This window comes from Xenopus laevis, chromosome 5L (assembly GCF_017654675.1).
Source record: "Xenopus laevis strain J_2021 chromosome 5L, Xenopus_laevis_v10.1, whole genome shotgun sequence".
NCBI classification, from domain to species: Eukaryota; Metazoa; Chordata; class Amphibia; order Anura; family Pipidae; genus Xenopus; species Xenopus laevis.
Window position 1 is genome coordinate 58,110,698 of NC_054379.1, and position 17,937 is coordinate 58,128,634.

A 17,937-nucleotide genomic window follows, 5' to 3' on the forward strand; every position below is an offset into this window, starting at 1 on the left:
AGGGCCTGATAATGGAAGCCATTCTTGACCACTCCCTGTTTTTAAACCACACCCACTTTAAACCACACCCATGTTACCAAAAGACCATGTCCACATTAATGGTGATAGCACACCAAAAAATCAAATGGTTGGTGCTTACTGCAGGGATATCACTCATCTGTGAAAAAAGTGAAGTCATATTAAGACATACCCTTAGGGAGCATAGGGCGAGCAGAGTATGGCACACACAGGGAGCATAGGGAAGGCAGAGTGTGGCACAACCAGGGAGCATAGGGTAGGCAGAGTAAGGGACAAAAAGGGAGCATAGGGCAGGCAGAGTATGGCACATACAAAGAGCACAGAGCAGGCATAGTATGGCACACACAGGGAACATAGGTAAGACAGAGTATAGCACACACGGAGCATAGGGCAGTTTGTATGAGTGTGAACAGATGAATGATGTGGGCAGTTTCAGTCTGGGTCTCAGGTGTGAACAGTACAGGGCTTTAGGGTGTGAACAATAGAGGTGTTACAAGTGTGAGCAATACAGGGGATTACAGTCTGTATTTGAGGTTTAAACAATGCAGGGGCCAATATATCTCTGTAGTACCTTTTAAAGTTTACACATAGTAAGCAGACACAGCAGGCAGACTTTCATGTGGGGGCCACACAAGGGGGGCCGCGGACCGCCAGCCCTAAACAAAAATAGGCTTCAATCCATAGGAACCAAACCAGATGAAAGAGATTGATTTGTAACATTTATTAAAACATGTACCTCACCATTTACAGAAACTGCTTTCTTTAAAAGAAAGTATTCAAAATAGGGCAATATAAAATGTATTGTAATATCATGTTTTCACCTTATTTGGCAGCCACTCAATTCTTCCCATAGGGCCAAATTACAACAACGCTAATATGGTTTGATATTGCATTTAAGACAAGATATAAAACTGAGTAATTGTTTAACAAAATTTTTCCCAGAATTGTCATACCTCTTGATATATTTAGCTGGAAGAGCTATACAGAAGTTAATAACAAAATTGATCTGTTTTGATTTAATTTGCTTGTAATTTTCTTATGAAATCTTTCTTTCCATTAATCTTTCAGATCTCATACTTATATGTTATTTGTTGAGTGGGTTATTTAAAGTGAATCTGTTTATTTATTTATCCCGACTTCCTTTGTTTTTTTATACAGCACATCAAACAACGCCTACAAAACCTTCAGGCTGGATGGATAACAGAGGAAGATACATTTGAAGCACCAACACCTTATGGTTATATTACATTCTCCAATATAATCAGTACTTTGAATCCCTCTGCTAAGAGACATCTGGTGCTAGCTTGTCATTATGATTCCAAATACTTCAGTCCACAATGGGATGGAAGAATATTTGTGGGAGCTACAGACTCAGCTGTTCCATGTGCAATGATGTTAGAGTTAGCAAGAGCTTTAGATTCTTCTCTTCAGCAACTGAAGGTACAGAGTGTTTATTATATTATGTATATTGTATACCTGTATATTTAACTTCCTTTTGCTGTTTTTCACAGGCTTAGTGGAAGCAGTCATGGGTGTCCACAGAAAATTTTACATGGGGGGGGCAAGGAGGCAAAGGAATCGTACAAATTACTTGTACCAATATTTTGGTTTCAGCATCTACAAAGCTTTAAATATATAAAGTAGTACAAATTGCATAGGTATAGCATTCTCATTCTGTTACTGACACTATACTATCAATTGGATCATTCCAATTTGGCCTAATCAGGCTTAGATTCTCATTTAGTGACTGCTCCAAGCGAGCGGATATTGCAGTGTATGGCCAGCAGTTGTGCATTCATATGATTTGCATAGGAGACCAAACAACACACAGTTTACAAGGTTATTAAAAATAATAAAAATGTTCATGTAAGCTGAGAGTGGACAAACTGATTATTAATCAACTTTTTAAAGTAACGACAGCTGGAAGACATGTGTAAAACAAAATGTCCTTTACTTTGGCTGCCAACAACCTACTTTCCAGATGGTTGGCAAAAGGGTTAACATAATGACAAGTGTAGAATGTATATTTAAGCATTCTGTTAGCTAGGGGTAAGCTTCATTATTACCAGAGTGGTGTGGTGGTTTTGAAGGCAAAGGGCTAAAAGATAAGAGTCATCCAAATAGAAGACATGATAGTACAGTACTTACATTGTGGGGAGGAATAGGCAAAGGTGGGCTTAAAGCAGAAACAACGAGGTAGAAGAAGCACAGGAGCAGCTGAGGTTCAAATATATAGATGTATTGATATTATCAATCTAATATTATTGATATTTATATCTATACAAATATATAGAGGAGTGAGGTGGCATAGGGGAATTAGAAACTGAGAGGTGATTGCAGGATAAATCAGCAGAGTGAAAATATCAATATAAATATGAAAAGTAAATAGAGTTAATTGAGACAGTTGAGACTGAGATTCAATGAGACAGTTGGACAACGAACCGAAGGATCACTCTGCTTTGTGGCAAATGCCCTGGAGACAATGGTTGAAGTCAAACTAACACCCAAGTTGCACCTATAAGATTTAATAATGTAAAAATAAGTATTTACACAGCAGTCGATACACAAGTTAATTTATACTCTCTATTACACACACAACACACACACATTGTCAGATGCCAATCTCTGATTTTCTTCTTCCTCACACAGTGGAGGAGCAGAAAGCTTTCTGAGGGAAGGGGCGGAGCTAAGACGGAACTGCATAAGAATAGGCAGCAAACTCAGCTGAATATCTTTGGGATGGTCCATTTTTGAAAGGGTGCTAATCCCAGGATGTAAGCCTTGCTTAAGCTCTTAAATGGAAATCTTGAGAAATGTGCTCATATGGCAAGAGAATATAATTCCCCCTCCTTGCCCCTATCTGTGGATGCCAAGGAAGCAGTCTTCTTTTGAGTTGCTAATAATATAACTTGTTATTCAGCTGGTTTATATTAGCTTCATAAAATGGAAAAACCTATAGCTCCATATTTTAATATGTCCCACACCTATAAATTATTTTCTATGTTTAAATGTTTGTAACCAGGTCAGTAGCTCTGGAACTAATGCCATATGCTGGTAAAATGAATGAACTTAAAGGAATGGTTCATCTTTAAGTTAACTCTTAATATATTATAGAATGGCCAGTTCTAAGCAACATTTTGATTGGTCTTCATTATTTATTTTTTATGTTTTTTTTTAATTATCTGTCTTCTCCTTCTGACTCTTTACAACTTTCAAATAGGGGGTCACTGACGCCATCTAAAAATGAACTCTGTAATGCTACACATTTATTGTTACTGCTACTTTTGATTACTCATCTTTCTTTCATGTCCTCTCCTATTCATATCCCAGACACTTATTAAAATCAATGCATGGTCACTAGGGTAATTTGTACACTAGCAACCAGACTGCTGAAATTAAAAACTGTAGAACTTCTAAATAAGTTCCGCTTCCATTCAGCACTTTATATAGATGTGCATCTGTGTGCCCTGCCCCTTCTGTGATGTCATAGTAGGTCGGGCGCAGGTATACTGTATAAATACAGAGGCATGCCAGGTTAGGGTCGGGTGCAGATCATGAAGGAATAGATTATTGTTGGGTATGGATTGATACTTTTTCGACATGCACATCATTACTGTATAGGTCAAACATTTTTGAAGATTGTAATCTGCAGATTGTAGTCAACTGTAGGGGTAAGCTAAAGACCCACTCATGTAAGTGAAGAGGAAGAGGGCTCAATTCTGTTGCGAATAGAAAAGACTGCTAGTTTAAGGTAAGTTTTAATAATACAGGGCTTAATTACCCATAGCCTCTGCACTGTACTGCACACACTGGCGCAACAGTACTGCCAGGACATTTAATGGAAACAACTTTATAACTTGCTACATGACGATTTTATGTCACAAATTGTTGAGGACCCAACCAGAAATGTATTAAATCTAGGGATCTCTAATTTTTCAGAAAATATAAGAAATGTTCAAGTATGTGCAAAAAGAAAACATACTGTACATTGGGTCATTGGTAAATTAGGTTTTCAGATAAAAACTAACCATTAGTATTCACAATTTTATCAAGAAGACAGAAAATGAGGAACTGAGTAGTTTGTTCTGGATAGCCCATGAAAAACTGGGATGTCTGGTTTAAAACCAGACACGTGGCAGCCCTAAATATTGTGCTTGAATGTTACAAAAGTTAATGTGAATAAGGCCCTGCGGCCTCATGGAATGTGAGTACTTAGAGAGATTAGTTCAGTTTTAGCCCTTGGATGTAAGCCTTGCTTACAATCAGGTGGTATTGCAATTAAACATTCTTTATCAAGGGACAAAGGCTTCTTGCTGAAACATTGGGGTAATTCTCTCGTTCAGAGTTTCTGCTTTTATACTTGTATGCTGTTTATTTCTTTATGGCCCTGATGATCATTGTCAATGTGTAATGACTAATGTATATCGTAATGTTTGTTGCATATACATCTTTGATAAAGAATGTTGAATTGCAGTACCCCTGTTTGCGTGTGCTTGATTAGTGTGCAAAATCAATCTATGTTTACCTGTGTGAGCAAGCTCTCCATTACCTTTTAAGATATCAAATAATTGCCGGAAATCGGATGTAATTCCAATATTTTAAATGGATTACAGTCTCAACCTGGCAACAGGATTTTAAGTTTGACATCTGTAGTGGGAGAGATATTTAAAAGTTGTTTATGGATAACATTCAGGATTATGTTCTTGAGCAGGGTTGTAACTACAGAGGAAGAATATGCTGCGGCTGCAGGGGGGCCCAGGAGGTATAGGAGCCCCATGAGTCCTTAATTCATATACAATTTCAGTAAATATTTGGAAAAAAAGTCAAACATTTTGGGAGCCTGAAAAATAATTTGCTGTGGGGCCCACTCATAAGCGGATGATGATTTTTTTGTTTGGGGAGGCTAAAAAATAATTAAGTATCTATATGCAATAAGTTAACAATAGACTTAACAACAATTATTTTATAATTTTGTGTCACGCATAAATGGTGTTAACTTTAAAAGTACAACAACATTTTTTAAACCCTTTTAAAAGAAAGATGCACTTTGTAGCACGGCAAGGTGATATAAAATACATTTTTATAATACAAAATATACTTTTTCATCTTCATTCAGTCTCATAGCTTTCCCTCTGTTTGAGCACTTAAAGGGCACCTGTTGGGCAAAAATATTATCCACAACCAAAGGTGCGGGCTAATAGAGCCTGCACTCCGGTTGGGGGTTACTATTTTTTTTTTAAAAAAATTGCCCCCTGCCAGCGATTGGACACCCGCAACGGGAGGGAGCTCCCGGTGTAACGACCATGTCGTACATAGAGCATACACATAAAGAGTCACATGCATAATGAGTAAGTTCTCTCATTATGCACATGAGTGTGCCCCAACATGGCCCGATCCTCAGGGCCGCCATCAGGGGGGGACAGTGTCCCGGGCATGAAGGGGGGCCCGGCAGTGCTGCAGTTTTGAAAGAGCCGGGCCCGTTTGAGAGCGCCAAAGCCGCGTGGCCATTTTCTAAGTCCCGAACAGCCGAAATGCGGAAGTGCCGAAAAGCCAAACAGCCGAAGGACCTGAAGCCACGAAAACAGCCGAACTCCTGAAGCGGCGAAAAGACCCAAAGTCATGAAAACAGCCGGAATTGAAGTCCTGAAGCAGCGAAAAGACCCGAAATCACAAAAGCAGGCGAACTTGAAGTCCTGAAGCCACGAGTTCAATTCTACTGAACAATTTGCGTGGTTTTTTTTAATCCCCTTGCCACCAATGTATTATTTTAATATTCTATAGGCCCCTGCCACCAATGGTTTTTTTTTAAAAAAATTTTGGGGCTCCAATTTTTTTAACTTGTAAGGGGGGCCCTAGCACCAATGTTTTTTTAAAAATATATTTTGGGGCCCCAATTTTTTTTAACTTGTAAGGGGGGCCTCGGCACCAATGTTTTTTTTTTTTTTTTAACTTATAAGGGGGCCCTGACCATCAATAGCTTTTTATTGTGTGTGGGGGGGGTTACTTTTTTAGCGCTGATGTCTGTGTGATCTTTGGGCAGGATCTGGCTTGGGCGCCAGTGTGGGCAGTGCCCATGGGCTATAATATTATTTCCCAACAGGTGCCCTTTAATATTAGATTAATTCAATACTCACACCAGCAGGCCCAGCCCTCACATCACTTCAGCACACTTCATTTGCTGCATTTCCAAAACTTTTTAAGCCCCCCCCAAAATAACCCCTCCAACTAAAACATTCCCCCATAAATCCCAGTAGAATTCATATTCCTGCCTCCCCACACTACGTTCCTAGCAAGATTAACTCTTACAGCCACAAAAGACTCATTGTCTCAACCTTAGACTTGTGTCTGTATTAATATTTGGTATTCTAGAAATCCGCAAAAAAACTCCTTCAGCTCACATATACAACAAAATCATATATGAAGAAATGCAGCCACATTCAATGCATGAATAGCAGGATGATGATTATTAATAGGTTATATTCCACACCTTCTGCTGCTCTGAGCTTCAGTTTCCCTGCACTGTAGATTTAGCTCCGTGTAGCCCCTCCCCCTGCTGGCCGGGCAATTGTTCTTGGAAGCAGGGCAGGGAAGAGCAATAGATTCTGAGCCTAGGAACCAAGCAACAACTCCTGAGACAGCAAGGTGGAGTATATCAGGCTTGATTGTTACTGTCTTACTCATCACTTCTCTATCACACCCTTCCCACGGAAATTTGACAGTGCCCGTGCTACATTAATGGCTTTTGATTTTTGTTAGAACCTTCTCCAGCACAATATTTCAGACAAGGTAGGGTACATTTACAATGGACAAAGGTTTGGGAAGACTTAGCCTTCCCAAGACTTAATTAAAATCCACCTATGGGCCCACTGTTCTTGAGAATGGCATTAAAGTAGTAGTAATTAGAAACCAACTAGTTAGAAACCTCATTGAGGGGTTATGAGTGCAGATCAAGCAAGAACCAGAACTGGGACACAGGCAGAACAGGTTCATTAAAACAGGAAACAAGGAAGGAAAGTTGGTACTGGCACAGGCAGGATAAACAGGGAGGCAAATATTCAGGAACAGGCCAATGTTAATACCAGAGATCAGAAGTATAACAGCAAGCTTAGCAGGAGCACCTACCATGGGGCTGAATGACCACTATCATGGACACCAAATAACTGGCAAAATACATTTCCATAAGCCAGACCAGCACAGCACAGTTCCATCCCTACATTCTCACTGTTAGTTATGGGTCTTCTGCAAGTGTTTGAGCCTAATTTTGTTTGTTTTTTTGGGTTTTTTTTTCAGAAGAAACAAAATGCAAAGCTAGATCTTTCACTTAAGCTAATTTTCTTTGATGGTGAAGAAGCATTTCAGCGATGGTCAATGTATGATTCTTTGTATGGTTCTAAACATCTGGCTCAAAAGATGGAAGCCACTTCTCACCCACTAAATGCAGAAAACACAAATCAACTTCAAGGAATTGTAAGTACATTGCCATGTTGCTACTGTTTAATATAAAATGTTCATGTGGTAGTTGCAAAACTTTCTTGGTATATATGCTAAATGTGAATATTTATGAGCAGCCTTCAGAAGAGGCTTCTGTGAACCTAATGAAACTGGTGCATGCCACTTATCATTTCAGTAAATCGGAACATTGTAGATATAATCCTAAATTATAGATCATTAACATTAATCCTATTTACTTTTTTCACGGTCATAAAAACTGCTTTAAAGGGCTAAACTACACAGGCAATCTTTAAAGGAGAAGGAAAGGCTAAAATTAAGTAAGCTTTATCAGAAAGGTCTATATAAATACACCAGTAAACCCTCAAAGTAATTCTGCTCAAAGAAACACCACATTTCTCTGCTTTTATTGTGTGCGCTTCTGTATCAGACTTCCTGTTTTCAGTTTAAACCTCCAGGGCACGGCCTACACTACATGGGAGATTTACCATCCAACGTGTTAAGCTTGTTGGATCCGAATGCTGCATGCTGCGTCATCATCCTATGAGATAAAATCTGAAGTTGTCTGACCAACTATTTTTATTTGTGCTTGAACAAACTACACCAGCTGATTTTATCTGATCTGGCTTTACTTCATAGCTATGGGGATCAGGTTTTTATGATGTAACAAAATTGCCTACTGTGCGTGGCAAGATCAGATAAAATCTGGGCCCCCCTGTAGCCACAGGGTCTGTTTCCTCTACAGTTAAGCCCCTGGTCTGCAGTCTCTGGTCAAGGTGTCCTCTCTGCTATGTCCACATGCCTTGTCTATAGTGTGCAATGTCACGTGTTGCTTTTGTCCTAAGTTGCCGTGATTTATGTATATTTCTTTTTAAATTAGCTTATTACATAGTAAGTTAGTTTGAAAAAAGACGCGTCCATCGAGCTCAACCCTTAAACCTGCCTAACTGCTAATTGATCCAGAGGAAGGCAAAAAAAACCCCATTTGGCCAGAAGCCTCTCCAATTTGCCTGGCAATCAGACCAGTCCCTGAATCAACTTGTACTATGAGCTATCTTCCATAACACTGTATTCACTCACTTGCTAAAAAGCCATCCAACCCCTTCTTAAAGCTATCTAATGTATCAGCCTGTACAACTGATCCAGGGAGCGAATTCACAAAAAACTCTTCACAAAAGAGCCGGATCCTCTTTTCTTCTAATCGGAATGGTTGACCTTGCGTCAGCTGGAAAGACCTACTGGTAAATAAAGCATTAGAGAGATTATTATATGATCCCCTTATATATTTATTCATAGTTATCATATCACCCCTTAAGCGCCTATTCTCCAGCATGTACATCCCCAATTTGGCCAGTCTTTCCTCATAGCTAAGATTTTCCATACCTTTTACCAGCTTAATTCCCTTTCTCTGGACCCTCTCTAATTCAGTAATGTCCTGTTTGAGCACTGGAGACCAAAACTGTACAGTATAATCTAGATGGGGCCTTACTAGTGCTCTATACAATGGAAGAATGACCCCTTCCTGCCGTCAATCAATGCCCCTTTTGATACAGCTCAAAACTTTATTTGCCCTTAATCAGGGCCACTCCTGCCATGAGGCTAGGTGAGATTCTTGCCTCAGGTGGCAGCGAGCGGCCATTTGCAAGGGCCGCCTCTTGTATCTTTAAAAACCAAATTTCCGGGTTTTAACCCGGAAATTGGGCTCCGCTAGTGCAAAGAGCTAGTACAAAGAGCGCAAATGCACGAGGGATGCTGCCCCCTTTTGACCTGCTCTGGCACTGATTTTTAAGCAGGGGGCAGGGGCAGCCTTAGGCAGCAGCAGCCCCAGAATCAGAGCTGCCCTTGATGCTGCTGACTGGCATTGCTTGCTACAGCCAAGTTTATCATCTACAAGGACTCCAAGGTCCTTTTTCATAATGGATTTCACCACAGTTTACAAATGAGGAGCTCTGAGAGTCAGATAGTTGTGCATTTTGCATAACTTGTCTCCGCTAAACGTTTATGGCATTCCTTTAGAATTCTTTATTAAGAGTATTTTAACAGCCACTGTATCTAAAGGATGAATTGAGAGAACTGTCTACTGAAAGGTTTTTGGATAATGAGCTGATCTTAATCAAAAAGCCTATTAAAGGCTTGCAATGGGAAGAGAGGGGTTTGTTAATACAGAGCTCTTGTAATCCAGAAAGTAGAATAGGACTATAATTTTACACTTTTGCCTATTTAGAGCAAGAAAGAAAAATATCCTTATTAAAATAGATAAAGTGTGTTCGGGCCAAGCCCTCAACATTGAACCACTTTTGAAAGGGGCTGTATTTAGCAGATTTAAAAAACCTTCTTGGGCAATGTCAGATGTGTCTTGATCTTGTATGTAAATACCCCTTTGTATAAAGATAAAGCCCATATAGACGGAACACACCGGATAAACACTTGCCAGTCAGTTAACTGTCAGTTAACAGTTGGCAGGATGGAGGTTCTTCTTACAACTATCGCATAGTACTTAAAGATGTGGGGGTGTTAAAGGAACAGTAATGTCAAAAAATAAAAGTGTTTTAAAGTAATGAAAATATAATGCAGTGTTGCCCTGCACTGGTAAAACTGCTGTGTTTGCTTAAGAAACACTACTATTGTTTATATAAATAAGCTGCAGTGTAGCAATGGGGCAGCCATTCAAAGAAGAAAAGGCTCAGGTTACACAGCAGATAGCAAATAAGCTCTGTCTGTCTAATGGTGTTATCTTTTATCCATTAGTTAACCTTTGCCATAGAGCCGTTTTTCAATTACGCCATTGCTCCACAGCAGCTTGTTTATATGAACTATAGTAGTGTTTCTGAGGCAAACAGATCAGTTTTACCAGTGCAGGGCAACAGTACATGATATTTACTTTAAAACACTTACATTTTTTGGTGTTACTGTTCCAGTTTTCTATCCATGTGCAAAGGACTCCATTAAGCCAAACAGACCTTAGTTTAGAAAGCAATTGTTTGTGGGGCACGGTATCAAAAGCTTTCACAAAATCCAAATAGATCATCTACTGCTCTTCCTCTGTCCAGCATTTTACTTACCTCATCATAAAAAGCAATCAAATTTGTCTGACATGACCTAGCATTCATAAAGCCATTCTGGTTGCTGCACATAATGCCATTCACTAGGACAAATTTTTGAATGTGATCCATTAGCAAGCTTTCAAATAATTTGCCCACCACAGATGTCAAATTTACTGGCCTATATTGGCAGGCTGAGACCGTAAATATTCAGCTTTTCTCCAATCCATAGGTACCATACCAGATGAAAGCGAATCTGAGAAAATCAGAAACAGGGGCTGGTCTAAAACTGAACTAAGCTTTCTTAGAAACTGGGGTGTATGCCATCTGGCCCTGGTGCCTTGTTTATATTTTTATAAAAGCTTTATGGATCATATCCGGACTCAGCCACTGACTAGATTGAACTGAGCCATCAGTGCAGCTATGAAGTGAACCTGGGATCTCAGACTCCACTGAAGAAAAAAACTGATTTAGCACATTTCCCTTGTCTGTATCTGTTACAACCATACTAGTACCATTATTTAAAGGAGCAACACTCTCAGCCCTCATCTTCTTATTATTAATAGACTTAAAAAACATTTTGGTGTTAGTATTTGCTTCAGCCGCAATGCGCTCCTCATTACCTTTCTTTGCCTTCCGGATTGCTGTTTTACTATTATAGTGTTTATATTCATTAAATGCAGCTTCTGTCCCAACAGACTTGTAGTTTCTAAAAGCCTTTCTCTTCTTTCCTATTACCTTTTTTACTTCTATATTAAGCCACATAGAATAATTCTTCGTGCTGTGGATCTAAAGACAAAAAAATAAAATCCCATTTTTACTTTCTTTAATGAAAAAGAAACTCAAATATACTTTAATTAAAAAATGTGTACTGTTTTTAAAAGAAACCTGACTGTATGCAGTGAATTTCAGATGGCCCCCCACCTTACTTCCCACAGCACGAGCAGCTTTGTTTGTTTCCCTGTGTAGATTTGTATCCACAGACCCAGTGCAGTCTGTATATTCTGATTATTAATCAATCTTCCTGTATTGGCTTCTAGCAGATATTATTTGACTTGTGCCGTTTTGATAATTTATGACCATCCCTAAGCTTAACATCCCAACTGAAGCCCAGACCACACTGCACCAACTGATGACAACCCCCTGCACCAACTTTAAAAGCATAAATCATTTGTTTAATTAGGCTTCTGGTGCAGTAAGTTTGTGTTTATATTTAGTATACAAAATACAGCATTTCTAACATTATTCTATTTTAGACTTTAGTTGCCCTTTAAGGGAATAAATTGAGAACAGTAACGATTTAATATCATTTTAAATGACAATCAATTCTGTTCTGTGTTTTTAGATGAATACATAATCTATGCTCTGAAGGGCAGCCCTCAAGGCACTAAAATTAACTTTTTTGAAATTCATTGTTTTTGTTGTTTCAGTGTGTATTTGTTTGTTTGCTCCAGACATTAAATGATATAACATTATGGTCACTATTACCCAGAGGTTCAATGACTTGCATATTTGCTATAAGTTCTGGGTCATTTGAGATCACTAGATCCAATATAGCATTTTTTCTGGTTGGCTCCTCAACAACCTGTGCCATAAAATTGTCATGCAACAAGTTTATAAACTTGTTCCCATTAACTGTCCTGGCAGTATTGTTGCTCCAGTCAATATCTGGGTAATTAAAATCCCCCATAATCATTGCTTTCCCCAAACTAGCAGCCTTTTCTATTTGCATCAGGAGCTTAGCCTCCGCCTCCTCACTTAGGGGTCTATAGCATACAATCTGTGAAGAGCTTCACCAATAAGACTTCCGCCACCTCATTTTCTAACATCACGTCCTCTTTTATAATAGCTTTTAAATCCTGCCTAACAAACACACATTCCCCACCTCCTTTTCTATTGCCTCTGTCCCTCCAAAACAAAGTATGGTCGCTGGCCATACAGCCATGTTTCGGCCACACCAATCACATCATATTTTCCTTCCAGCACGAGAACCCCAGCTCTCCCATTTTACCAGTCAGACTTCTTGCATTTGCAAACATACATTTAATACTGGTACCATATTGAACATATGACATGTGGTCCTTCCTGTCCTTAACAGTACCAAAATATCCTCCCCCATTTTCCCTTCCTTTGCCCACTACCTCATCTAATCTGTCTTCCACTGAATCCTTTGCTGAACCCTCCCCCCCACTCTTAGTTTAAAATCTCCTCCAACTGTTGAGCCATCTTCTCCCCAAAAACAGCTGCACCATCATCATTGAGGTGCCCCCATCCCTAGTAAAGAGCCTAAAACTCTTTCAGCCCAGTTCTCCAAAACCCCTCCTCCCTACACCAATCTCTCAGCCACGCATTAATCTCCCTAAACTCCCACTGTCTTCTTAACAGTGCTCGTGGCACAGGTAATCTCTAAGAGAATTACCTTGGTAGTCCTCGCCCTCAACTTAACACCTAGTTTTTTTAAATAATTTTTGAGGACTTTACCCCCTCCTCTATCTTTGTCATTGGTACCTATGTGTACCAAGACCACTGGGTCTTCCCCAGCCCCTCCCAATAATCTGTCCACTCATTCCAACACATGCTATTAGTGTTCTCTTGTTAGATTTACTAACATAGTTACTAAGTTGCACAAGTGCCATTGCCTATGACAACTAATCATTAATTCATTTGGGCTACAAACTAGAAACTGGAAGTAAATATTTGACTGGTGGCTATGGACAACTGATTTACAAATAGCTGCAATTTAGCAGCTATGTTAGTAAATCAGCACTAATATAGTGAATGCTAAAAACATCTTCAAATGGTTCAAGGGACCTCTGCCATTGACTTCTACATGACCTTGACAGGTTTTAGCTGAAGTATTTTCAGATTACAGCTTTTTGTAGCTTTGGGGCATACGAAAAAATCGTATGAAATTTGAGTTATTACTGAAATCACGCGAAAAGCTTGAATTTTGGGGGAAAACACAAGTCGACCTTTGATAAATAACCTCCATAATGTTTAATACATTTCCCTGATTTAAATTGTTTCCCATATTTATTTTTCCAATATTTTATTTGGTCCCCTGAAGAATGTAAAATGGGGGTTTCACAGTATTTTACATATGATGCATTATTGCTATAGAAAAGGCAAACAATTAAAATGTCCTGTAGTATGTTATAAGCCCTTTCTGGTTTCCAAAGTGAAATGAAAGTATAAATAAACAGACAATCCTTAATCATGACTTTTAGGGCCCTATTTATGAAGCTTTGATTTTTTCTGTTTGAGTTTTTAAAGGGTAAACTCATTTTTTTTGTGATTTAAACCCTGAAAGCTCCTAAAAATCTGAATCTGAAAATCCTCCATCTAAAAGCTATCAAGGCCATGTAGAAGTCAATGGCAGCTGTCCCTAAAGTTGTTTCTTAACATTGTGACCTGTGCTGGATAATCCGTTAAAGTCTGGGTTTCCAGGCGAAAAGATTGAAAAGTTTGTTCAATTCGAATTGTCACATGATTTTGTCCCAGCATTTTCCCCCACCAACTATTTTGAGCTGATTTCTTGATAAATTAGTTAAATTTGTGGATGGGAGTTAGGTCAACTTTGTTTTATTAAAAAAATAGATACATTTGTGTTATGATATGTTATGATATAGTAACTACACCAACACATTTGGACAGAACAGAACCTGTAGCATTGTTATTATTAAACCAGCCACAACAAAATCTAAAGAGAGGAGCTAAAAACCGTTAATTCACTGAAGCATATGCCCTTTCTATTAAAAATATCTCTAACATGACCTACTTTTAGCCATATAGTTTCCATGGAAATTAATAAAAAAACATCAGCATCAGTTTTTTGTTTTTTTTACTTTTTACTGCCAGAATGAATTGGTTCATCGCACATTGCATGTTAAGAATATAGGTTATTTTCTTCATTTATTTAAATGGTTGCTAGATAAAAGTGATGTTTCACTGGCAATATTCTGGTAGCAGTAAAAACAGACCTTAATGTTTTAAACCTATAACAGACTTGTATTTTTATAATAGTAATTGGGACAAATGCATGCAGGCCCGGATTTGTGGAAAGGCCATCTAGGCCCGAGGGCAGGATTTTCGGGAGCAGCATGCTGCCCAACCACACCCACATTGGTTCAAAAATACTGGGCGATGCGCTGGGGATACAATCATTTTTTAAATACCCATTGCTCCAGTCCAGATGAGGAAAATTTGCATGAATAAAGGGGAGGGGACAGGGGCAACAAACGGCAGTGGGCCTAGGGATGCCAACTATGTAAATACGGCCCTGAATGCATGCCAGTTTTACATGCTCAGCGGTGTCCTCCATGATGTCAAATACAAACTCTTAAAATGTAAAATGTAAACATTGAAATGTGGAATGACAACATGTATACATGAAACAGAGAATAACATAGATTTGTCCTTTTTATAACATTGTGTCTGACTCCCTGGGCCTTATTTACAAAAATGTGGCAAAGTTCACAATGCAAGATCACGTTTCAATGCTGTATTTTTGTTGCGCTTGCAGTGCCGCATTCAGAAGGAGGCAAGATATGGATGCCACATGGGAGTCCCCTTCAGATTTAGTGCAAGCTGGGGAGCATTGAGGATTCAAAGTGCTAGGGAGCCTGCCTATGGCATTTAACAGCAGTGCATGCTGTATTGAACTGATCATTGATCCCCAACCAGTGGCTTGTGAGCAACATGTTCCTCTGCAACCCCTTGGCTGTTGGTCCCAGTGGCATCAAAGCAGGTGCTTATTTTTGAAATTCTGGCATGTAGGCAAGTTTTGGTTGCATAAAAACCAACCGTATTGGCAAACAAAGCCTCCTGTAGACTGCCAGTCCACATAGAGGCTACCGATAGCCAATCAAAGACAATATTTGGCAGCCCCCAGAAATTTTTTGCATGCTTGTGTTGCTCTCCAACTTTTTTTTTTACTTTTGAATGTGAATGTATGTGTAAAAAAGGTTGGGATTCCCTGTTCATAATTTGGGAAAAAATATGCGCAATGCAAAAATTTTTTTACTTTTGTGAACGATCTTTAATTTTTGTGTAATATTATTAGCTTTGCAAAATTATTATAGTGGAATTGTAATACAATACAATGCACTGGACTTTTCACTGTTTTTGTCTATGGCTTTCAGAACATGAGAATTTTTAAATACAAATATTGAAACATATATGTCAGAGATACCAACCCGAATCCAAAGTAACCCAGGGGCCCCAGTTCTGTCCCTGTCCAACTTCCCTTGCGTTGCTTTCTGTTTCACTTCTTATAAAATCAGACGACTACAATTCTATGCATTTTTAAATGTATGTTTTGGGTGCAAATTAGAGAGAGACCTTACTGTTTGACACCATGGGAGAGGGGCCTAAATTGTGGAAACAAATATAGGTTAATTGACATGTCTGAGCTGTATACAATTTTCTATGAAACTCACTTTTCTGAAACATTTACATGTTTACTGTTAATATATTTCTCTGTAGGATCTCTTCATTTTACTTGATCTAATTGGAACTGCAAATCCAGTCTTTCCAAAATATTTTCAAATAACTGCTCGATGGTTTAACCGACTACAAGCTATTGGTAAGGTGATGTTTTTTGAATTAGATTTTTTTTCAAAAAATGTTTGAGTAATTAAACTAAACTAGGATTGCCACCTTTGCCTCTGGGTAAAACAAGACAGTGGGAGGGGGGATTAATTAAATTGAATTGATTTCTGCACATTTTAGAGAACTTTGAAAATTGGGACTTTTTGTACCAGACAGCCACTTCAAAAAGCTAGGGTGCCCAGGATCAAAACCAGACAGATGGCAACCCTAAATTGAACTGTTTACCAACTATGCTTTCTAATTTTTTCAACCTCACTTAAAAACCACTAAATTCAAACAGTATGCATACTGCTGAGATTGAACGGAGGTTGAGAAAAAGTACAGTCATCATTTACACTTTGCACGCTGTCATGCAGAATTGCTGCAGGTTTCAATACTGCAATTTCCCAGGCCCAAATAAGCATTTATGGGTACACTTGTACATCTGTTCAAGGGTATCTGAAGTCTTGTGCTAAATTAATTCCTGCCTAGCTTTTGAGACAAGTTAAGTTATAAAATATAGGAATGCAATTTTCCCATAGAGCCCATTTTTAACAAAACATAAGTATTTATAAAAAAACGTATTTATTTAAAAGGCAGGAAAGCAGTTTTCACTGGGGGTGCGAGAATGTTAGGCAAGCCCCTCCCCCCGTATTGATGAATGCAATCAAAAGATCTTACATGCATGAAATGTGTTAAAAAGTAGTGAAACAAACAGGTCTATATTATAGAATATATTTTAGGCACCTAAGACACAGGACTGTATCTATTATATTTAAACATATATATATATATATATATATATATATATATATATATATATATATATATATATATATTAGATCATTTAAGAGCACTCACGGGTGTTGTGAAGAATACTTTTTTATTGGAGTGTTACAATCTACCCCACATCAACGCGTTTCGGTTCTCTCTGAACCGTCGTCAGGATGCACCCAGAAGTCATCACGTGATCCATAAATACAAGCATAAACCAATCAGTGAACAGTGTTAATTAAGTATTCACAACAGTGTTCTGCATTAAAGTGTTAGCATAAATTACTAAATTCATTGAAAAAATTCCAAATACATGTTAAAAAATCCTTATAAAAAGTGTAAAAAAGTGAAAAAAGCTGACCTTATTAAAAACATTAAGAATAGTGAATCATCTAATCTCTTTAAGACATAAGAAATATGCAGATGACAGATCACAAAACAAGGTTATCAAGGATATCCGTGTATTCCAGTTCAAAAAACTAGTCAAAAAAGCTTTTTAATAAATAAATGATAATATATAGCAGCATTTGAGGGTGCGTAGTTACTGAATTAATAACAACACTTCCAAAGCCATATAGAATCTCATTGGAATAAGGATCTAATCACATCCTAATCTGTCCATGGTTCCGTGTATACCACATATCGAACCACGTGGACTGCTTATTTCTTGTTATTATATCAACAGGTTAGAATAATTCTGTCCCGCTGCACCACTCAAATATAATCAAGTGTAAACTCCATCCCGGACATATGGCTGTCTAGAAGATATATTGAACCATTGTCGTAACACCTATACTATATATACTGTTTACAAGGCTCCTTAATACCCAGTTCTAAGATCAAATATATGTAGATATAGAATAATTATAAATGCAGTGTATCGATGAGTCACCACTCCCATACCCCACTTATCGTGTAGAACAATCCCCTGTCTGAAACCCAAAAGGATAAAAACAAAGCCGTACTGTCAACATTTCCAAGTAAGTACGATATTGGTTAGTACTAGAAAAAGGGAACAAAAGAAAAAGGAAAAAGGACGGACAAGAGTATTCTTAGATAAAACATG

The 17,937-nt window shown here is 38.4% G+C and overlaps 1 protein-coding gene across 1 annotated transcript in view; it reads left to right on the top strand.

The window, feature by feature from the left end:
* The window catches only part of qpct.L (glutaminyl-peptide cyclotransferase L homeolog), a 44,277-nt gene that overhangs the window by 16,917 nt on the left and 9,423 nt on the right, over positions 1-17,937 (top strand). The window contains exons 3-5 of the mRNA XM_018262004.2: positions 1,177-1,458; positions 7,309-7,485; positions 15,993-16,092. Coding sequence (XP_018117493.1) covers positions 1,177-1,458; positions 7,309-7,485; positions 15,993-16,092 — 559 coding nt within the window. The remainder of the gene's footprint in view (positions 1-1,176; positions 1,459-7,308; positions 7,486-15,992; positions 16,093-17,937) is intronic.